At 45.5% G+C, this 24,059-nt stretch overlaps 1 protein-coding gene across 2 annotated transcripts in view; it reads right to left on the reverse strand.

The window, feature by feature from the left end:
- The window catches only part of SHISAL1 (shisa like 1), a 129,936-nt gene that overhangs the window by 31,269 nt on the left and 74,608 nt on the right, over window positions 1-24,059 (reverse strand). For both annotated transcript variants that reach the window (XM_043966961.1, XM_043966962.1), the window contains exons 3-4: window positions 19,211-19,424; window positions 1,672-2,013 (exon numbers count right to left, since the gene is read on the reverse strand). In XM_043966961.1, the coding sequence (XP_043822896.1) occupies window positions 1,672-2,013; window positions 19,211-19,424 (556 nt within the window). The remainder of the gene's footprint in view (window positions 1-1,671; window positions 2,014-19,210; window positions 19,425-24,059) is intronic.

A 24,059-nucleotide genomic window follows, 5' to 3' on the forward strand; every position in this document is an offset into this window, starting at 1 on the left:
AGATCTTCTGAGACAGTGATCTTTCCATGATACAACTCTGAGCATTGGAAATGGATATGGTTTGACTGGGAAGACGCTTGGATCTGAAATCAGGAGCCTGGGACCCAAAGCAAGCCACTGGCCCTCTCTGATCTCTGTTTACTTACCTGTAAAATAGGAATAATGCAGCCTATTTCACAGATTTGTTGTGAGCAAAGAGGTTTGTGAACCTTAAGATGCTAGAAAAAGATGAACTACTATTATTTACATTTGGAATTTTAAATGATGTGGGAACATTGGAAAGGATTCGGAAAATATTTGGTACGAATTCTGGAATGCTACTGTTTGATATTCTAGACCAGAGATCTCCAACGTGCCCCCCTTCCTGAGTGTGGCCCCAATCAGATGAAAATATAATTGGGAAATATCTAATAAAATAAATAAAATACATTAAAACATAGATAATATTACATTTTAAAACTAAGTGGCCTACAGGAATCCTTATTTATGGATTACTGTCTATGATTCTATTTGCTCTAGGCTGTCTACAGTGGGAGGGACCTTAGACTATGAAACGTAAGAGTTGAGAAGAGCCTTAGAACATAGAATGTCAGAACTGAGAGGGAGTCTTAGAACTTGGAATGTCTGAACTGGGAGGGGTCTTAGAACAAGTGATGTCAGGGCTGGGAGGGGCCTTAGATTTAGACATTTAGACACTCCGCCTATTTAGAGAAGAGTTTGAGTGAGTGTACCAAAGACCAAGTTCACTAAAGGCAAATGACCTCAAGAAAGAAGTCACTGTGGACTTTCTATGACCAGTGTGTGAAGGCAGTAAGGTTCAATGGGTAGATCAATGGGCTCGAAGTCAGGTGGGCAAGTTCTTGGGTGGTGTTGCCATCTCTAAAATAAGAATGATCATCTCTGCACTACATCCCTCATACATTAGCTGGGAAATTCTAGGGAAAAAATTACAAGCTGGGAGTACTATTCTCATTATTAATGATTATTATTGGAAGGTATAGAGCAGGTCTTCTTCTGAGAGGTAGCATAATGTGTGGTGTGTAGCCTCCACTACAGGATGGCATAGCAGATGTTGGATGGGCCTGGGAGGCCAGAAGACCTGGGTTCAAATCCTGCCATTGAGTTTTACTAGCGAGGGGCAAATCACTTAATCCTTTTATGTTTCAGTTTCTTCACCTGCAAAATGGGGAAAACAGCAGTCATACCTAAATGACTGAGTGTTAAATGAGATTGTAATCGAAGTGTTTTGAAGACATCTAAACACTGTATTAATGTCAGTTGTTATTGTCCTTGTTAGTATTTTTTATCATTATTATCTCTTCCATGAAATATCTATAACAATCAAACTATGCTAAAAATCAAAGAGGCTGGGTGTGCCGTGAAGTATGATCTTGGGTAAGTTACTTCTCCTCTCTGGGCCTCAGTTTCCCCCCTGCAAAATGAGGGGGTTGGTCTCCATGACTTCGAAGGTCGCTTATAGCCCTAAATTGGAGCCTTTCTGACTAGAGAATCAGGGCGCACGTCCCGGTCCTGACCAAGGCGCAAAGGAATCCTTGGGGGTCGGTCTTAGGACAGACCCACCAGCTGTTAGATGGAGCCCCGCCCCGCCCGCTGGGGCTCATCCTTCTCTAAACAGCACCTGCAGCTTCAGCGTCCCGCCCCCACACTTACCAGGCAGAGGAGCTCGGGAAGGACATCAGCGGCGGTGCGCTTAGCGTGTCTCCTCTGAGAGTGTGTGTTGCCTGGGAGGGGGGCGCCGCAGAGGCCGAGGTCGAGGCAGCGGCGGCCTGGGGCACCGACCCCGGAGAAGGAGGCTGAGCGGGACTCCGACCCTGAGCCGACTTACTCCAGCGGCCCGGCCCCTGCTTCATCCACGCGCCCTGGATGCCCCACCTGGCCAGGTAAACCCGGCAGACATTGTAGTTCATGGCCGAGTAATACAAGAGGTCCAACACCAGCAAGATGACCACGAAGAAGCCGTAGATCCAGACGCCTAGCAGGGCTGTGTAATTGCTGCCAAGAGACAGAGAAAAGTGGCCGTTACAGGCTGATCTCCACATCCCAGAGGACCCCGGAGTGAGAAGGGACCTGAGCAGTCATCCACACTGCCCTTTGCCTTTCTTCTCTCATTAGCTAGTTTGATAGAGCTTTCATAGTCACAGAAGGGGAACTGAGGCTCAGGGAGGGGGTGAATCCAGCGAGATCAAGCATGTCAATTGCTATGTCAGGGGCCAGAGAAGCGGCTGATGGTGGGGGTACTTATTATGGTGTAGTGGATAAAGAATTGGCCTGGAGGTCGACACCTGGGCTCAAGGCCCACCTCAGACACCTCCTTGCTGTGTAACCCTGGACAAGTCACTTCCTTGCCATCAGGCAATGGCCCCTTTATGTGAAGTGCTCATCTGTGTTTGCCCCTTTGCTGATGCTTGATTCTCTCCCTTGATGTCGAAATTTCAAGACCCTTATTAAGAAGTGCCCATTGTCAGATAATGGAATATACCTCGAGAGGTAGTGAGCTCCCTGTTACCAGAGGTCTTTCAGCAGTAGATGGTGTAATAAAAGAGCCCTGGTTCAGGAGTCAGGAGATCTGGGTTCAAGTCCAACGTCACTACCTCTGTGCTTGTTGGCAGGTCCTCTCTAAGTCTCATCTAGTCTCCCCGTGTGTAAAATAAGGGGGTTGGACTCAATACTTTTTTTAAATTCAATACTTTCAAAGGTGCATCTGCGTCAGCAGGATCTATGACTTACATTGAAGAAGGGATTCCTGATTCCTGAAGGGGCTGGATGAGATGCCCTCTGACATCCCTTCTGACCACTGCCTTGTTACTGAGTGCAGTGGACAGAGAACTCAATAAGCATGGGGTTAATGGAATGGATGGAAATCATGATGCCTTCAGCATTGCTCAGACTGAACCAGGGTTATTTTAGAATGTGGCGACTTTCAGGCATGGATTTATTAACCGCTCTGAATGTGGGCTTCCCATCTGCTCCTTGTAAATAGCATCTGTTTCTGACACCCATAAGAATGAGGCACCTCTTTGTGTTAATTAAGATAGAGTTGGGGAGCTGAGTCAGCAAGAAGGCATGGTGGCCTTCATGGTGGAATCCAGCAAGGTGCAGGAGCTTGGCCCAAAGAGTGTAGATTGATGGGCCAGTGTTAGTGTGGAGAGAGGTCTCCAGAGAAGAGCCTCAGAGATCTGCCCCTGTTCCTGTGATAGACAACAGCTTTATCAAAGACTCATGTAGCTGGTGCCATTATTGCATGTATGGACCCAGAAGACTGGGAGGGAGGGCTGCCACTTGGGATGACAGAGACCAGATCCAAAAGCATTTCAGTATGTTGAGATGATGGACTGAATCAAATAAAATGAAATTTAAAAGGAATAATAAATGTAAAGTTTTACACTTGGGGTCAAAAAATATATTCTATAAGTATACATTAATAGAGGTATGGCTAAATAATAGATCAAGTGAGATGATGTAAATAAAGGGTTTATCAATCCCTGATATGCAGATAAATGCCAGTTCCTATTAATATTATTCTCTTTTTTGATGGAGTTCAGATAATTACAGCACTTGACCAAGTTGCTATGATTCATTTATATTTAATATTCTGTGGATTATTTTTCAGGTGGAGAAAATGGCTCTTTTTCATAATTGAATAGACATGTTAGGATTTAAGGCTCAGCAGGCTCATGGAAAGCATCCTTGGGACAACTGAATCAGAAGAGACAAGGGGGATGATCTTGCTGATCTGTCTGGTTTCAACTCCAGGGAATAACATGCCCCCTCCCAGGTTAAGTTCATCACTTCCAGCCTCATCTTTATGCTGCTACTCAAGCCTTGATTGACACTACCACCATCTTCCTCAGCCTCCTGTCCCTTCTGATTGGAGGGCTGGAGGGGGGATGCCTTCCTTTACTGAGGGCAGAAACTGGTCATTTGGCTCATGCCACTCTGCATCTGCTGTTCTTCCTGGTTTCAACTCGAAAGAATAAGAGGGTGCCCCGGCTTCCCCCTTTTGTGTGTTGCCTTCCCCTCCCCATTAGATTATAACCTCTTTTCAGGTAAGGACTGTCTTTTTATTAATAGTATCCACAGTGCTTAGCATAGTGCCTAGCACTTAGGAGGTGCTTAATAATGTTTATTGGATTAGATTTTACCTCATCCTATTCCCATGTGATTTTGATTCTTCCCTCCATTTTGAATGCTATTCCTGCTCCACACCCACACCCCATACCCCACACCCCACCAAGGAGCATGGAAATTATGAGTCTTTGGTACAGTGAACTCCATTAAAATGTTCTTTGTTTTTTGTGGGTTAATAAATGCTACATCCAAGTGATAGTGGGCCATAGTTTAATCTGTGATGGTGCTCTGATCCCAGTAAAGTTTGTCAGATCCCCAAGGAAATTTCAGGTCTGTTTCAAGAGAATAGAGATTTGTCATCTGTTATTGTTTGTGGTTGTCATTATTTTTTTCTTTTTGTCTTTCTGTTCAACACAGGCCAGATGGAAATGGTTCTGGGTTGAACTGCTATCCTGACATTATTCTTTTGTAGTGTTTAGGCACCCAGCCTACAGGTGGATAAAGGAACTTGTAGGGAAGGTGATCCCTCAGCAGCCCTCAGATGCTATTGTCACAGAAAGCAAAGGATAGATAACTAGGTGGTCACAAGGTGATCAGATGGGTCTATCACTTTATGATGTGGAAACATCCTTCTACAGAGGAAGTAAAGGAAGCAAATTAGTCATGCCCTTGGGGAGCTTTAAATAGCACCAGAGAGAGGTGGGCAGTCGAGGACCAGAGCAGAGATTTCTCTCCTCTCTTCTTCCCCATCCGGGTCTGGCAGCTAGTTTCCCAGGAGACACCTTATCCAGAAGTTTGAGAGAGTCCAATTGCCCAGTTGAGTGACCCTCAGAGATTCCCTCATCATATTGTAAGTAGATATGGCTACAGAAATGTCACTCAAGGTGGGAGACAGCTTCAAGAAACAGCCCTCTGGGAAACAGAGGCTGGGTGTAAAGAACAGACCCTGGGAACCCCAAGGAGCAACCCACGAAGTAGAGCTGTTGCACCTGGGTGAGGTACGGGAGGATTCCATGAAAGGAGAAAGGATGTCTGGTCCCTGCAGTGAGAGGATCTGCGTCCCTTCCACCTGTGCCTTACTACAATTGTACTTCAGCTTTTGCCCATGTATAGTAGTGGGAGCATCTGCCTCAAGTTTATGGTGGAGGTGGTAGGGGGGAGGTTATTTGGTAACACCTGTTCTTATTATACTGTCTTAGTAAATGTTTTTTCAAAGTGCTAATTGTTTCCATTTGGCTGGTTGTAAATGGCAGTCTACTACTGGTGGGGGCTCATGAGCTATGGTGTTCTGAGCTCAGCCTCAGAGGATTCTCTCAGAGTCCTCAGGGAACAGCATGGGGGCAGCAGCCACTCTATGCTGTTCCAAGGCAAGTGAGAGTGCCAAGTTGGGGGAGTAGCCCCTGAGGGGGTATTACAGACATTTGTTTCATAATTGGCTGAAAGTATTGGAATTGGGACTCATCTGTAGGCTAAATGAAAGCTTCTTTGGGACAACCACAGCAGCAGACCAGGTGACAGGCATGCCATTGACTTCCTCTCATTCCCATATGGTTTTGACTTCTTCCACAGTTACAAGTAGCCCCCAGGGTGATAGAAAGACACATACATGGTGGCTGGAGTTATTGTTACACAAGAAATGTTTGGTCTCAGGAGAGAGCAAGTGAGACTGGAGGATTTGTCACTTCTTAGCCTAGGCCTGCTTGGGAAACAAAGCAGGATGGGTCTGAACCCCCTCTGGCCACTGTTATGGGGATGTTGTGCCTGCCTAGGAGAGAAGGTATGATCGTGTGTGTATTTGTTTATGTGTATGTATTTGTGTGAGAGGTATATATGTGTGTGTTGGTGTGCACATGTGCATGTATATGTGTGGATATTTGTGTGCAAGTATAATTGTGTATATGTGTGTGATTGTATGCTTGTGTGGGCATTTGTGTGAGTGGATTGTGTTTTAGAAAAGGAGAGAGAGTTTCAAGGACAATGATGTACTTGAGGGATGGGAGGGAGTGTGTTCCACTGAGGGACAGACAACATATACCCTTCCACCGTATGCCCCATGCTGTGCAGGATGATGCACGGACTCTGATTATGTGCCTGCTGGGTATTGGGAGGAGAAGTGTAGTGAAGACCCAGTCCCTGATGCCCCCTCCCCGGGAGCTAATTGGAAGCTCTTCCCAGTCTGGCCTCACTGGGCCTTTCTGAAATGCTTCCACATTTTCTCCCATGACAATGTCTATGTTCTGGCCGAATGGTGCTTGTGTCCCTTGAATGCTATATTCAATCTCCAACCTCCACACTTTTGCATAGGCTTCCCTTGGGCATTCTCCTCATTCCTCTCCCTTTTACCTCTCAGGAGAGAAATGAAGAAAGAGAACAAAGAGGAGAGGGAATAGGAGGGGAGGAGAGAAGAAGGGGAAGGAGAGAGCTGGGGAAGAGAGGCCCCAAGGACAAGTCCTTAGTGAATGCTTACATTGTGTGGAAACAGAGAAGGGCTGATTGAACAGTCAGGGGTAGAACCCAGAAACTCTGGTGTTTCTAAGACAGAGGGAGGAAACAGTATGGGGGGCAGGGAGGCAACAGCATCCAAGGCCAGAGAGAAGATAGAGAGGATGAAGAGCCTCAAAAGGCAGCTGGATTTGGTGATAAGGAGGTAGCTGGTGACCTCTGAGGACAATTTCTATAGACTGGGGATAGGGCTGGGGCTGGAAGGCAGATGGCCAAGGATGGAGGGGACAGTGGGGAGCAGGGCTGGGGAAGCCGAATCCTTGGGCGGAGCTGCCTTTTTCAAGAAGTCCAGCATGGAAAAAAATGGAGAGAGAAGGGACGACAGCCCAAGGAGCCAGCACGGTCAAGGGAGAAGTTTTTTTAAGGATTGCAGAGACCTGAACACATTTGGAGGCAGGTGGGGAAGCGTCTTTACAGAGGGAGAGAGGGAAGATATGTGAGAAAGGGGAATCTGACTGCTGAGCAGTGTCCTAGAAGGAGCAGGAGGGAGTGGGGAGGGAGCTGGGAGGGAGGGAGGGGAGAGAGACAGACAGATGGAGAGACAGAGACAGACGTATAGACAGAGACACACAGAGACAGAGACAGACATACAGACAGAGACGCAGAGAGACAGACAGAGACACAGAGACAAAGACACAGAGACAGAGACAGAAAGACAAAGACAGAGACAGAGAGACAGAAAGACAGAGACAGAGATAAAGGAGAGAGGAGAGAGAAGAAAAGGAAGAGAAAGGAAGAGAGAAAGGAGAGAGGGGGAGACAGAGAGAGAGAGGAGAGAGAGGGATGGAAAGAAAGAGAAAGGAAGAGAAGAAACAGGGAAAAGGAGGCAGAGAGAGAAGAAAAGAAAGAGAAAAGAAGAAAGGAGAGAGAGAAGAAAAGAGAAAGAGAGAGGGAGGGAGGGAGGGAGAGAGAGAGGGGGGAGAGACAGAGAAGAACCTGAGGGAGCAGCAGAATCTCCACCAATCCAAGAATCGCCATTTGCCTTCTGGAAGGGACTTGAGAGACCATCTCGCCCAACCTGCTCATTTTATAGCTGAGGAAACTGAGGCCTGGGGATCTACAAACATTCTAGGATCATAGATCTAGAGTTGGCAAGGATCTCTGAGGTTTCCTGGTCCGACCCCTTCATGTCACAGCTGAAAAGGTGGAAGCTCAGAGAGCAAACGATTTCCCCAAAGTCACAGGGCAGGATTTGAATACAGGTCCTGGCACTCCACACCCAAACCTCTCTCCCCTGTCATCAAGAGGTTGGTCTGTGCCTTCTTGGGATGGCACCAAGGACATCTAAGGCTGCAAGGAAGGAGCGCTGGGGAGCTCGTCCGGCGCCCTGATCCTCATGGATGGGGAAGACCAGAAAGTGTGGCCTCTCAAGAGGTTTAGGATCGTCGAGCTGGGAAGGAAGCTGAGGACTTAGAGACTAGGAAATGGACCTGTTCCAAGTCCCACGTCTCTTGTCCCAGCCCCTTTGCTCCCTGTTCTTTCCTCTGGGGCCAAGCAGAACAAAGTTAAGCCCCAGGTTGATTCCTGTCCTCAAACAAGTTGCTTAACCTCTCTGGTGCCTCAGTTTCTTCATCTGTAAAATGAGAGGTCCCTTTGAGCTCTAGGACCCCATGAATTCCCACTTCTGCTACTGACTAACTGTGTGACCCGCCATAGATTCAGATCCAGGAGGGGAATTCGAAGTCCAATTCAATGTTTTATAGAGGAAGAAACTAAGGCAGGAGTCTACATTATACATGGAAAGAACATGGCCTCTAGATTCTAGGTGCCAATAACATTTGCTATATGCCAGTCTTCTGCTCAAAAATATTCCAATGCCCCCCTATAACCCCGAAAAAAATTTCAGGGCTCCTCTTCTTGGCATTATAGTCCCTGATCTGTCTGGCCAAGAGTCAAAGGAGCTAGAAAGCACTTTGCAAGAATTGGAAACTGAGGAGACAGGGTTAAGCCCATCATTTTGGGGAATGGCTGAACACACTATGGTATATGAATGTGATGGGATGTAAGGAATGATGATGGGGAAGGTTTAGAGAAGCCTGGGAAGACGTGTCTGAACTGATACAGAGGGAAGCAAGCAGGACCAGGGTATGATGGACACCATGACAACACTGTTGTAGAGACCAAGAGCTTCAGAAGAATTGAGAACTCTGATGAGTGTGATCCCCACCAGATTCCCAAGGACTCCCGATGAAGCGTGCTGCCCACATCCTCCCAGAGAGGAGAAACACGTGGAGGTGGAGACGGAAACATTGTTTTTGGACATGGCCCATGTGGGGCTTCGTTTTCCTTGACTGTCCATAGTTATAATGGGGTTTGTTTTTCTTACTTTCTTAAAGGGGAAAGAGGGAGCCGGGAGGGAGAGAAGGCAACTCTGAAAATAACATAAAATTTAATTTGAAAACCACTCTGCAAACCTTAAAACACTTTAAAAATGTGAGCTATTTGTCTACTTTCCTTTGTGGAATCCAGCTTCAAAAACAAACAACAAAACCCAGTAAGGGAGACAAGGTGGGGGCGGGGTGTCCATGTCCCCTGGGGGCAGCCCTGCTGGGCCAAGTGCTTAGGCTTCTCCCTCCCCAGGCCTCCCTCTGCCTGGGCCCTCTCGGCCAGGCATCTCCAAAAGGGGTTTAACTGTCCTCCCCGTCAGAGGCCTGGTCCTGCCCGGAATGTTGCTCCCAGACCCAGGCCTGCTTCCAATTTTCCCCTTCCTGGAGAGCTTTGTTTTTACAGTTTCCTGAATATAAATGTTTTCCTGGTCAAATCGCGTGTGCAGGCCTCCTGGTTTCTGGGCCGCCAGGTTTGTTTTAATTGGCACTTTAGCATCCAGGAGTAATCGGAGTCTGGGGAGAACAGAGGGGAGGGAGAGGTACCCTACATCAGGAGCATTCTGAGGAGGCTCCCTCCTGTCTGCTGAAAAGCAATTCCATGAAAGAAGGGTTTGGACTCAGAAAGACCTGGGTTCAAATCCTACCTTTTTGTTAGTATGGGCAAGTCAAACTTTCAGAGCCTCAGGCAACAGTCTGAGAATGTAAATTATGCATGAACAGCAACATGGCCATTGGTGGAGTTAAAGAATGTCTCAGTGGCAGCTATTAAATAGTGTTGGGCTTGGAGTATGGTGTCAGTTTTAAACCTGCCTCAATCATTTACTAGCCATGCAATCCATGACAAGGCATCTCTAGGCCTCAGTTGCCTCATTTGTAAAAATTAACATAAAATATTAATAGTACCTGTCTTAAAGAGCTGTCATGAGAAGTGAATGACATAATATACACAAAGGATCCTTCAAACTTTAAAAGTTCTATATAAATGTTAGGTCAATATTAAAATTGATATATTTAATGTATTCATTTATCCCATTATGGAGCCCTTATAAAGGATGTTATTAAACTTCAGTTGGAAGGGAACTTACAGAAAATATGTATGTACAGAGAATACTGGAGGCTGCTAGGTGGCGCTGAAGTGCATAGAGGTCCGGGCCTGGAGTCAATCTTCCTGAGTTCAAATCTGACGTCACTCAACTCTCTAAAAGGAGCCAGCACAGCACAGCAGAAGGGATGGCCAGATTTGAAGTCAGAGGAGCCTGGTTCAAACCCCACTTTGACTACTCAGTCTCTCTGGGCCTCAGTTTGTTCATCTGTTAAATGATGGGAGTGGACGAGAACTTCTTAAACTTTTTCCACTCATGACCCGTTTTTGCCCAAGAAATTTTTAAATGACCCCAGGTATATAAAATAGGTATACATTTTTTTTTTTTTAGTGAGGCAATTGGGGTTAAGTGACTTGCCCAGGGTCACACAGCTAGTAAGTGTTAAGTGTCTGAGGCCAGGTTTGAACTCAGATCCTCCTGAATCCAGGGCTGGTGCTCTATCACTGTGCCACCTAGCTGCCCCATAGGTATACAAATTAAACATTTACTGTCAATTTTTTGTGACTCCTACATTCAGTGACACAACCCCACTAGGGTTAGGACCACAGTTTTAAGAAGCTTTGGACTAGAAGGCATTTAAGATGCCCTCCACTTTAAATGGATAATTAGAAATTAATGAGAAGTTGTCGATGTGGTAAGAGTAGAGTTGGGGCGGCAGCTAGGTGGCACTACTGCAGTGGATAAAGCACCAGCCCTGGATTCAGGAGTACCTGAGTTCAAATCCAGTCTCAGACACTTGACATATACTAGCTGTGTGACCCTGTGTGACCTTAACCTTCAGTGCAAAAAAAAAAAAAAAAAAGAGTGTAGAGTTTCCTCCTTGGGTGTTTGTCACACCAGTCACATCAGAGGTCTAGCCCTCTCCCTACATGTGAACAAACATTCAGGGATTCGCTATTTCATCTACGGCTCTCTACCCTGTGTCTCGTCCTCCCTTTCTGTCCTTTCTTTGTTCATCAAAGTATTTATGTTTCTTGACATTTATTAAGTTTGTATAAAAAAGGACATTTTAAAAATGTGCAAAACTCTTGATTCTGAAGAAGGACCCAGTCCCTACCCTCACTGAGTTTACATTCTAGTATGACATCTAGGACAAGCCCTATATGAATTCCCCTCTATAGTATTCCTGAAAAGTGCTCAGACATCTCCACTCACAGGGTGCTTACCACCTCATGATGCTGTAACTTTCACCCATTGCTTCTAGCTCCATCCTCTGGAGCCAGTCAGAAGAAATCAAGTCTGTTTGCTCTGGGACAATTTTTTTTAGCCAGATGGAGACTATAAGCCAAGGTGATCCCACCTGAGTCTTCTTACTTGCAGACTAGACAAATATCCCCAGTTTCTTCAATCAGTCCTCTTACAGCTTCTATCATCCTGCCATTTTATTCACCATCCTTGGGACAACAACTAGCTTGGCAGTGTCCCTTCTGAAGTATGACACAAGTCTTGGTAGAATCCTCCATGGTAGAATCATTTAGGACAGATAAAATTATGCTTGAAAAATGAATCCTAGACAGATGCTTTCTCTGTCAGTCTCTCCCTCCCTCCCTCTCTTCTCTCTCCTCTCTCCTTCCCTCCTCCCCCCCCACATTCTCTCTCTTTTCCTTCCTTCCTTCCTTCCTTCCTCAGTGGCAGGAAGCCCTTTTCTACTGAAATGCCATTATGGGCTCTAGAAGCCACAAATGTGACTTGCCAGTGTATTTGAGGTTATTTATTGCCTGAAAAATTCTTCAGCACTTTCCAAGCAATACAAACAAAATATCTCTACAAGCAATTGTGAGCTATAAACCTTCCAAGGAGAACCAGTGCTGATAAGCTGACCAAAACCAGCCCAACTGGAGCTGGGGTCATCTAAACACAGCCTTTCCATCCAGAAGAAACATGATAAATAATATTAAAATAAGAAAGTGAAGGGCTTTCTGCAGACAACAGCTAGGAACGAAAGCCAGCAGATCTTTTATGGTGCTAACTCTTAGTAAGTATTATGGGGCCAGAGGGAGAAAGGGTGAGAGTCCCTTTGACCTCTTCTCATCTCAGACCACCCTGGGGGAGCCTGGAGTTCATTTCTAAGCACTACCTTTTAGGAGGACCATTGCTAAGCTGGGGAGCAAGGGGAGGGGGAGCAGGATAGTAAGAGTAAAGAAGACCTCATCATAGGATTGCCTGAGAGAACTAGAGACAGAAGATACTTTTGGGGAGGGGAATGACAGCTATTTTCAAATATTTGAAGGGTTGCCACAGGGATGAGGGGTTAACCTTGTCCTGCTTGGCCCCAGAGGGCAGAATATGGAGAAAATCACAAAGTGGTAGATTTAGGTTTAAAATGGGAAATTCAGTTGTCTACCCCAAGAGGTAGTGAGTTTCTTGTCCCTTAGAGATATCCAAACTGAGAATGGAGGAGTGTAGGCATTAAAGGGAACATGCTGGGCCACAGAGTTTATTTATTTATTTATTTTTTGGGTAACAGAAAGCAGAGAAAAGCTTTCTCTCTGCAATTTAACTCAAGTCAGGGAAAGATATCCCATATTCGTATTTTTTTTTCTCTAAGGGCTATTTTGATCCATTAGGATGCCATCTGGTCACACTTCAAAGGTCACCTCCACAGCTTTTCCAGTTCATCATTGAATATGACAGTGGAGAGATACCTCAATTTTGCCATGAATTTTCGTTGGTGTGGGTGTTCCCTCCACTGGTACAGATAGCAGCCTCTCTATGATTTAGCTGGTGCTCTTTTAAAAGTTACTTTGCTGGAAAAAATCAGTCCTCTGTAGCCAATCTGATGATGAGTTACTTGGAACTTAGCTCAGCGGATCATTGTACCACAAACATATATGTTATCATTAGGCCCAGACTTGATGGTGTTCTAGCCCAGAAGGACCTGCCAAAGGTTGAACTCCAAACTTTAAGTCTTTGAGAGCCCAGGGTCACCCTGACCCTGTGGTGAGGTATTGGAGGGATGATAGTTTCTATGTGGTAGAGCCCATTATAGGTCAGTGAGCTTTTGTAATCCACAGAGAACTGAGCACCATGTTTTAGGAGGGACTTTGACAAACTAGGGCATATCCAGAGAAAGAGGATTATCACAGACTCAGAGGGAGGGAAAAATTTCAGAGTTGAAAGGGACCTGGGCAATCATGTCATCTAACCTATACCCAAGAAAAACCCCCACAGCCTTCTGTTACAACACACCTGAGAAGTGGTCATTCAACCTTCACTTTAAAACATCCAGTGAGAGGTAACCAGCAAGGATAGTGGGGGTACTGGGGTTTGGCATCTAGGAAGTGATAGCTGTGATATGGATTCATGTCTCCTGATCCCAAGTTCAGGGATTTTTCTTGAGTGCCAGGCTCTCTCTGTGAATGAGGGGGATGCCAGACATTTCCTAGGAGAGGCAGAACCAGAAGTGGTTCCGATCACCTCCCTCTCCCCAACAACAACCTGCTTCTTGAAAGCTACAGATTTTACAGATCTCTTTTCTCAAAGTGCCCCTATGAGGCAGGTGAGCAAGTATTCAATTATGGCAAGCAATCTATCAGTAAACATTTATAAGCCTCCACTGTGTGCCAAGTACTATGTTAAGTGATGGGGATACAAAGACCAAAGCAAAACCCTCAAGGACTTATACATTTGATAATTTTGCACCTTTGATTTCCTTTTTATTAATTTTTGTTATCTGGGGTTCAGAACACTTCCTCCTGCAACTTTTGGTTAATTGAAAGCCTGTCTTCTGTTAATATTAACCTCACTTGACTGAAAACTGATTCATGGAATACTAGTGTTAAAGGAAGACTGTTTAACATTCCTCAGATAAGAAGTGAAAAAAGGGACTCAAGACTTCCAAAATAATATGACTTAAGGAAGGATTCTACTGACAGATTCTATAGACATGTAAATCTCTCCCTTTTATCAGCCTGGTTGTGAACCTTCTAAATGTAGTTTAATCAGTAATCTGACTTAGTTTACCTACAGTCTGTTGAATGAGGTTTATTTCCTTGGGGGATGTATGAGATTATGACTCTTCTTAACTAAGCTTGTTTAATTTTTATGGCATTGAAGGGAGCATAGGTTTATGAGTCTAACCCTTTTCCCTTAACGTTTATAGTCTAAAAGACTATGCAAGATTGCAACATGAAAAAGAATTCTCTGTCTCTAAAACATAATATTCTCTATAAAAGCTTGTCCAAAAATCCTAAACTCTGTTCTAGGGTGGTTTTTCTATCTCTCTGAACTTGTGCTTAAGCATAATAAAACCTAGGTTTTTATATCTATACTTTCTGCATTGTGGCAGATTTATTTAGACAGCAGTTACCTACTACATGAACTACAAAAGGAGATATTTCTCCCCTAACAATGTTCTTTACCCAGTTAGAATATAAGCTCCTTGAGGGCAGGAACTGTTTTTCTTTTGTTTTTGTATCCCCAGCACTACTATGGTGCCTGGGTCACAATAGGGACTTAATAAATACTTGTTAATTAATTCTCTCCATTTTACAAATTTAGAAACTGAGGCACAGAAAAATTAAGTGATTTGCCCAGGGTACACACTAGAGGCAATGTTTGACATCAGGTGCTTCTGAAACTCCTCTCTCCTCTTTGGTGCCCTGTGTGCCATCCACCATTTGATCCCTGACCCCCCAAAGGAGTTTGGTTTCTGTGTTGGTGAACTCCCCCATCAGACAGTTTTCTGCAGCCTGGCCTGGCATCCCATCTGCCAAACAGCCCCAACCCAAAACAAGCCATTCTGTTCTTTCAGAAAACACAAATAAATCAGGCATCCGTCATCAAGCTTGTTACCCTTTTGGCTGCCACCAGTTCTGCCTGTGGGGCTGATTCATGTGGCAGGGAGAAGCAGAGGGGTCTGGTGAGGCCGAGTGGGGAGAAGAGACTGGCTCAGCTCAGCTCACTCGAAGCTCTACTCCCCCAGGTCTCCTCCGCAAGTTAAAGGGACAATTCCCAACAGTTAATAATATGAAAGACAACAGTGACTCATATTCACAGAGGCAGCAGGAAGGGTGGGGGGGGGGGGCAGATTGCTGCACTGGGGGGCCAAGGTTTATGCTGGCTTTTCTGCTTGCTCGTATGATCTGCAGGGCTTTGGGAAAGTCACTTTCTAACCCTGGGCCTTGGTTTCCTCATCTCTAAGATGAAGGGGTCTTACTAAATGACTTCTAAGGTCCCCTCCAAGTCTTCAAGGTTCCTCCCAGCTCTGACACTCACTGTTCTAAGGGCCCCCAGCTCTGACACTGTTCTGAGGGCCCCCCCCCAGTTCTGACATTCACTGTTCTAAGGGCCCCCCCAGTTCTGACACTCACTGTTCTGAGGGCCCCCCAGTTCTGACACTCACTATTCTGAGGGCCCCCCAGCTCTGACACTCACTGTTCTGAGGGCCCCCAGTTCTGACACTCACTGTTCTGAGGGCCCCCCAGCTCTGACACTCACTGTTCTGAGGGCCCCCCCAGCTCTGACACTCACTGTTCTGAGGGCCCCCCCAGTTCTGACACTCACTGTTCTGAGGGCCCCCCAGCTCTGACACTCACTGTTCTGAGGGCCCCCCAGCTCTGACACTCACTGTTCTGAGGGCCCCCCCAGCTCTGACACTCACTGTTCTAAGGGCCCCCCAGCTCTGACACTCACTGTTCTGAGGGCCCCCCAGTTCTGACACTCACTGTTCTGAGGGCCCCCCAGCTCTGACACTCACTGTTCTGAGGGTCCTCCTAGTTCTGACATTCTGTGTTCTAAGGCTCCTCCCAGCTCTGACATTCCCTCTTCTAAGCTCCCTCCCATCCTGACATTCCCTGTTCTAAGGCCCCTCCCAGCCCTGACATTCTCTATTATAAGGTCCCTCCCAACACTAACCTTTCCTGTTCCAAGACCCCTCCCAACACTGACATTACCTTTCTAAGGCCCCTCCCAGTTCTGACATTCTGTGTTCTAAAGCTCCTCCCAGCCCTGACATTCCCTCTTCTAAGCTCCCTCCCATCCTGACATTCCCTCTTCTAAGCTCCCTCCCATCCTGACATTCCCTGTTCTAAGGCCCCTCCCAGCCCTGACATTCTCTATTATAAGGTCCCTCCCAACACTAACCTTTCCTGTTCCAAGACCCCTCCCAACACTGACGTTACCTTTCTAAGGCCCCTCCCAGCTCTGACATTCCCTCTTCTAAGCTCCCTCCCAGTTCTGATATTCTGTGTTCCAAGACTCCTCCCAGCTCTCCCATTTCCTGTTCTAAGACCTTCTCAGTCCTGCCATTCTATAGTATGTTTACAAAGTAGTTCTCTCAAGCTGGGTCTTGGAGCAAAACTTAAAGGTTAAACTTATAAATTCTTAAACTTAGATGCTCTGATCCTGTGATTTCATCAATGTAGTCATTCTTTCCATCAGCACAGATTATGCCCCATTTATAACTTTTGTATGCTTCTTCTCTATGCTCTTTCCCAACTCTTCCAAAGCAGATGAGATCCTATTTAATCCAAGAAGCATTGATTAAGCACCTAATGTATGTATACTGGGTGCTGGGGATACATAGGCACAAAGAAAAAGTCCCATTAAATACATCCATGGGAACCTGAGAGTAATGAAACTAAGTGGGCAGGGAAAATTTCTTGTTGGAGTTGGGACCAGAGCTTAGCCTCATAGTCCTCTAGAGCTCTGAAGAGAAGGAGGTGAGGAGGGGGGCACTCCAGGTACAGGTATCAGCACATGAAAAGGCAAGGAGCTAGGAGGTGGATTGACAAATATAGGGAACAGTAAAGGGGCCTGTTTAGATCCACCATAGTGCCTGGAAGCTGACTGAAGTCTTTTCATCCCTTAGAAGAGGGAGGACATCACTATGATCCCCTGTCCATCTCTTCTGATCCCACAGAAACTCAGTCATGGGACTTCTCCCCTATGCACAGTTCAGTTCAGTCTGATTCAATAAATATTCACTGGGCTCAAGGGTATGTCCAAAGCTTCCCCAGTCTTTCATACAGAGTCTGGAAAAAATGTTAATGAATGAGTGACTGGATGAATGAATGATGCAAAACTGAATGAAGACAAGCCAGACATTGGTGCGTGTGGTAAAGCTATGTCATCAATGTTGATTGAAATGAATTTCATGGATTTAGTCTCTAAATCAACTAAAAAAGAACTTCCCATCCATTCACTTGATGTGAGAAAATCCTCATCTTTGGGCTAAAGAAATGACTGGACTGTTTTAGGGACGGGTGAGATCCCCATCCCTGCAGTTATTTAAACATAGATGAATGACTTTGCCTATAGGGATACTGTAGATGCTGGGTGACCTTTTAGGTCCCTTCTAAGCTTTTCATTAGGTTTCTAAGATGATAAGTCTAAGATTTTCAGATTCTAGTAGGATTCAAGCTTTTGAGGAGAGGAATAGCTCTGTTTTGTCTTTGGATCCCACGTACCTCTCAGCAAAGCACCTTATACCTGGTAGGTGCTTAAATATTGGTTGAATTGAATTCATTAGTGTGTCTTCTATGATGCCAAGATTCTAAGATACTTGGATTCTAAAATTCTATGATAACTGGAGTCTAAGATATACTTGATTCTCAAAATTTTAGAATACTGTAGTCTAAGATTCTGATAATTCATGCCTAAGATTTAATGACGGTCTGGTCTAGGATTCTAGTATATTGTAGTCTAAGGTTCTATGAAACTGAAACCTAAGGTTATATTATACTATAGTAGAAGATTCTAAGATTTTAAGATATTCAACCTTAAGATTCCATGAGGCTCTAGTTCTAAGCTTCTATACCACTCCAGCTCTAAGATTCTAGGTTACTCTAGTTCTAAGATTCCAGGACACTCTAGTTCTAAAGTTCTATGAGACTTTAGTTCTAAGTTTCTAAACTAATCCAATTCTAAGATTCTAGGATTTACCAGTTCTAAGATTCTAGGATACTTCAACTATAAGATTCTAGGATACTCTAGTCTGAAGATTCTAGGACATTCCAGGTCTAAGATTCCAAGATTCTAGGATATTCCAACTGTAAGAGTAGAGGATATTCTAATTCTAAGATTCTAAGATTCTAGGCTGCTTCAGTTCTAAGATTTTAGGATATTCTAGTTCTAAGATTCTATGCTACTCCAATTCTAAGATTCTAGGATATTCTAACATTCCAAGATCTATGAGATTCCAGTTCTAAGCTTCTATGCTACCCCAATTCTAAGATTCTAGTATACTCCAGTTCTAAGATTTCAAGATTCCATGATATTCCAATCTTAAGATTCTATGATACTCCAATTGTAAGATTTTATAAGACTCCAATTCTAAGATTCTAGGATACTATAGTTTAAGATGCTAAGATTCTAAGATGCTTTGATTTGAAAAGCTCATGATCCCAAGACTCAATGATTCCCTCTTTTCTTGGAGACAAATGGTTCATTTGAAATTTGCTCAATGAGCTTCAGGAACCAAACACTGAAACATTCAGCAGCTTAAGTGTGAAATCACATGCAAATATGCAGATTATGGAAACACATGGCTTTAAAAATAAGGATTAAAAAAAAATCCCCTCTCCACTACATTTGAAAAGTTGGAGCACTCTGCCTGCCAAGCCTCCAGCCGGCTTTCTGCCTCTTCATATTAAATTCCTTCGCTTAAATTCTCATCCTGGCACCCATTGCCTCCCTCGGGGACTGTGTTCCCCATCTGGAGCAAGGTGACGATCACATTTGCCTCCCGTCCTTAGCAGGGGCCTGGCTAGGGCTCGTTAATGTTTATAAAGCATTTGGAATTCTGAGAGCGCTGTTATTGTTCTGTGTCGTCTCGAGTTATGTCGGGAAGAAGGCTATGTGAGCTTTGGGGACTGAATGCCAGACAGTATTGGGTGATTAGTCTCATAAGCTAACAATATAATGCGCTGATGTTTCTCCTGGGTTTGTGTGTGGATGGGGCAGGCAGGCACTAGTGCCAGGGGAAGGAAGGATGCCCAAACAATCACCCCCCCTTCCTTTGGCGCTTTGATTTATAACAATGCTGGATGGCCCCGATAAGTAGTTTGAGGGTTATTATTCTTATTTTACAGAGGGGGAAAATGAAGGTCAGAGAGTCACACCAGTGCTTGCGGAGGGTCAGAGGCGCTTTGCACCCAGATCAAGCCTGATTCCAAACCCTTGGCCTTTCCACTGCAAAGAGGTGCTTTAAAGATAAGGGTCAAGAGGGGTCTGAAGGAATGTACTTACTTATGCATGTAGCCTTCGGATTGCCTGGTGAGATTCAACTGCATCACTGCCTGGAACTCTGTCTCGTTGCAGCAGTATTTAAAGACCGTGTTGTTATGGTGACAGCACAAGATGAAGGTTTTGTTGTCAGAAAGCCGGGGACAGTGGAAGCCAAAGTGGTAGTGTCCTTTGTGGTCGGTGTACGGCTCACAGACTCTAAAGTGTGCGGACAGCACTGCAAGACAACCAATTGAGAAGGGGCTGTGATGGGTCACCGGTTCCGGCGCCTTTGGCCATTCCTGCCCTTCTCACGTGGTGAGTCCCCCAGGAGAGAAGAATGGGCCCTTCCCTCCTTCCTCCTACTGGAGTCGTGCTTGGACCCCCATCACAGCCATCTTCCTATGCTCAGTTCTGACCCCAAAGCTCATCTGTTTAAATGCCAATGGGGGCTTCCTACCACTAACAGGACGGAATAAAAATTCCTGGGCCCTCCCCAGACTAGCTTCAACCTTATTTCACATTGTTCCCCATTGTATCTTTTCTGTTATATACAAAACAGACGATTCACTCTGCCTAAAACGTGTCTATTCCTGCCTCCTTTGTTCATGCTGTTCCTCATGCCCCTATTCCCTTCCCATCCCTTTTCTCTGTCCTATCAAGTGCTCCCTCCTCCACGAAGCCTTCCCTGATTTCTCAGATCTCACCCTTGGAGTCAACTGGACTCCAATTTCATTTGGTTACACTCCTCTGGGCTATTCAACATCTCCCATTTTACATTTTATCAATTTCTGCTCCTGTCTTACTCTCCTCTTCCCTCCCACCGCTCCCCCCCCCTTATGAACTCTATGGGGACTGGGGCCATGTCTTAAGCACACTTGTACCCCCACAGCTTTCACATATGTAAGTGCTTAATCTAGGTCTGTAGAATTTCAGAATCCTGACCTGTGATTTCTGAGTACTAAGGCCCAGTCTACTCCCCTTACTCCCCTTGAAGATCTATCTATCTATCTATCTATCTATCTATCTATCTATCTATCTATCTATCCCCATCCCATTATGTAGTAGAGAGGGGCCTGTGCTTGGAGTCATGAAGACCTGGATTCAAATTCTTAGTTACTGTGTGACCTTGGGCAATTCACCTGCATACCTCTCTGGTCCTCAGTATCCCCCTCTGAAAAATGGGAGGGTTGGACTAGAGGTCCTCTAAGGTCCCTCCAGGCACTAGATCCAGGATCCTATGAACTTTCTTCTCTCTCCTCCAATGGATCATAACCATCCTTCAAGACCCACCTAAATCCTACCACCTTCACCCAATTGGTACTGGAGCTGACCGGTTGCTGGAGATGAGTCGACACTGATCTCCCCCCTTTCCCTGACCTCCCACCACATTTGCAGTCACATTTGGATTCAAATCCTCATTCGGGTATTTACTGACTGTAACCCTGGGCAAATCACTCTGTGGGCCTCAGTCTCTCCAACTGTCAAATAAAGGGATTGGACTAGAGGAGCTCAGCTCCCATCATACAATCCCCAAATACAAAGGAGGTTGGAGGAGAGAGATATTACCTATGACGTAGGGGTAACCCAATAGTACTTCATGGAAGAGGAAGCACTGGAGCTGGGTGAAGATTTCTCTCTCTAGCCAGGCACTTTCTTAGGAGTCAGAAGACCTCACTCTGACTCCCTACACTGTACATGGGTGACCTTGGAGTAAGAGACTCCTCCTCTCTGAGCCTCAGTTTCCCCCTATATAAAATGAGGGCATTAAATTAGATGATTTCTAAGATCTCTTCCACCCCAAAGTTCTGATTCAAAGCCCACAGCTATTTACTGTGTGTCCCTTCCATGCTAATCAGCATGTGGTGGGTGCTCAGTAAATATTAACATGGTTGATGCAGACAAAATAGCTGGATAAACATCTGGACTTTCGGTGGATGAGCTAGACAGACTAAATACATCTTCCTTTGCACAGCAAGGCACTGCACCGGACTTTATTAGCTCTGTGACCCTGGGCAAGCTGATGCTCTATTGTGCACACTCTCTGGGCACAATAGAGAAATTGTCTGGTTTTCAGTGAGAAGGGAGGGGTTGAATCCTGGCTAAGGATCACAGACTCACTAGAAGAGACCTTTGACCATTGAATCCAATTTCCATTGACCTTCAGAGAAAGAAAGTGACTTGCCCAAGGTCACACCAATTGTAAGAATAAGAAGTGGGGTTTGGAACTCTCACATCAGAACCAATCCTTACAATCCTTTGCGGATGAAGAAACTGAGGCTCAACATTTCTTTTTCTCTAAACTAAAGGGTTAGATTCAGTCTGTAAAGTCTTTCTATATCTGATAAAAAGTGATGTAGCAGACAGAATCCTACCTCCTTCACTGGGAGAGTTGATCAAGTGGCTACTATGGGAATAAGGAAGACTGAGGAAGAAGGAGAACAGAGAAGCCCCTTCGCCTCCTAATGGATATCTTTCTTTTTTTCTTTCTTTCTTTCTTTCTTTCTTTCTTTCTTTCTTTCTTTCTTTCTTTCTTTCTTTCTTTCTTTCTTTCTTTCTTTCTTTCTTTCTTTCTTTCTTTCTTTCTTTCCTTCCTTCCTCCTTCCTTGCCTCCTTCCTCGCATCCTTTTCTTTTTGGGGGGCAATGAGGGTTAAGTGACTTGCCCAGGGTCACACAGCTAGTAAGTGTCAAGTGTCTGAGGCCAGATTTGAACTCAGATCCTCCTGAATCCAGGGCCAGTGTTTTATCCACTGTGTCACCTAGCTGCCCCCTTTAAAGGATATCTTTAAGAGTATGCAGGCCTGCACATTGCCAGTTAATCTGTCATTTTCAAGGAGTCCCAGTAAGATGCTCAGGTTTCTCCCACCATGAAGGATTTTTTTGCTGTTTCATTTTTGGCAAAATACTAGAAGGGCCATGAATTTTGAAAAGTCAGGCAGTCCTGCAGTGGGCAGTATGGAGAATCTGGTGTCAGGAGACCTTAGTTGTAGGTCCAGTCTGGCTCTTCCTGGCTCTGTGACCTTGGGCAGATCATTTGCCCTCTCTGGGGCTGGCTCAGCTTGCTTCTCTGTAGGAAGTGGGGGAAATAATCTCTAGATTACCCATCTTCCAATGTCACTGAGAAGAAGGGCTTTCTAAAGCTACAAGGGCTATGGAACAGGACTTCTACTTAGTGTCACGTTCCAGAATCCCAGGGCTACACAGTCCCTCAGAGGACGCATAGTTCAACCTTGTAGTTTGTAGAAAAGGAAACTTGAGTCCTGGGAGCAGGAGTGATTTTGGATTATAGAACCATTCACTTAGAGCTGGCAGGTTATGTAGGCCAAACTCTTCATTTACAGATGAGGAAATCATGGCTAACAAGAATCGAAGCCAGATTTGAACATGGATCTCTGGACCTCAAATCCCAGAACCTGAATGCCAGGGGTGGAAGGGACCTCTGAGGCAATCTAGTCTCCCTGTCTTTTTTTTTTTTTGCGGGGCCATGAGGGTTAAGTGACTTGCCCAGGGTCACACAGCTAGTAAGTGTCAAGTATCTGAGGCCGAATCTGAATTCAGGTCCTCCTGAATCCAGGGCCGGTGCTTTATCCACTGTGCCATCCAGTTGCCCCCTCTCCTGTCCTTTTGCAGAGGATTGGGAAGGGACTTGCTCAAGGGTCAAAGGACTAGTGAGTGGCAGAGCCCTAGGGTCCGAGCTCCCAGAGTTGGGATGTTTCTCCCCCACCCTGCTGGATCTCCCTCATTACTGTGTTCTGCTCTCACTGCCTCTTCCAGCTCACAGGGAGATGTGATTCATGCCCTTCTGCTGCACCTCCCTGTGGCTGCAGGGCCACAGCCTTGTCAGCAGCACAGTGGCCAGGTGAGGCTTCTGGACTCATTCTTTGTGAGAGACACTTGATTATGCATCTTAGGGAAAGGAACCACCCAAGAGATGCACACAGACCTGAGTCTCAGCACCAGGAGAATTGAGATGAGAGGACCTAGAAATGCAATTTTTAAAAAGGGCCAGTGGTGTTTACTAGTGACAGAGAATTAGTTGGCTCTGTAGAAAGAGTGCTGGGATTCTAAAGAGCAGAAAAGGCTTCTGGGCCTCAATAGATAACCCACCCTTAATGTGGCAATTTGAACAGAAGGCTGCTTCATAACTTGTCTCTCTCACTGGGGCTGAGCTTTAAGGGAGCTGCTCCAAGCTTTTCTGCTTTGCAGGCATGGAGGCTGGAAGCCAGGGCCTGCCATGTCCACAGTCTCCCTCAGCTGAGGCAGGCGAGTGGGCCAGAGAACAGAACTTATTCTCAAAAAGTCAAGAGTTCTCATGGCATCGAGGGCACCTTTCTGGTCCACCCATCATCTATAATTGATTTTTTGGGGGGTTGAGGCAATTGGGGGGTTAAGTGACTTGCCCAAGGTCACACAACTATAAGTGTCAAGATGTCTGAGGCTGATTTGAACTCAGGTATTCCTGAATCCAGGGCTGGTGACTTATCCACTGTGCCATCTAGCTGCCCCAAATGTATTGTTGTGTTTTGTTTGTGGGGGTTTTTGTTCAGGGCAATGAGGGTTAAGTGATTTGCCCAGGGCCCACAGCTAGTAAGTGTCAGTGTCTGAGGCTGGGTTTGAACTCAGGTACTCCTGAATCCGAGGCTGGTGCTTTAATCCACTGTGCATCTAGCTGCCCCAAATGTATTGTTGTGTTTTGTTTGTGGGGGTTTTTGTTCAGGGCAATGAGGGTTAAGTGACTTTGCCCAGGGTCACACAGCTAGTAAGTGTCAAGTGTCTGAGGCTGGATTTGAACTCAGGTCCTCCATGCATCCAGGGCCAGTACTTATATCCACTGCACCATCTAGCTGCCCCCCCATCATCTTATACTTGAGA

The sequence above is a fragment of the Dromiciops gliroides genome, chromosome 5, assembly GCF_019393635.1.
Source record: "Dromiciops gliroides isolate mDroGli1 chromosome 5, mDroGli1.pri, whole genome shotgun sequence".
In the NCBI taxonomy this organism is placed as follows: Eukaryota; Metazoa; Chordata; class Mammalia; order Microbiotheria; family Microbiotheriidae; genus Dromiciops; species Dromiciops gliroides.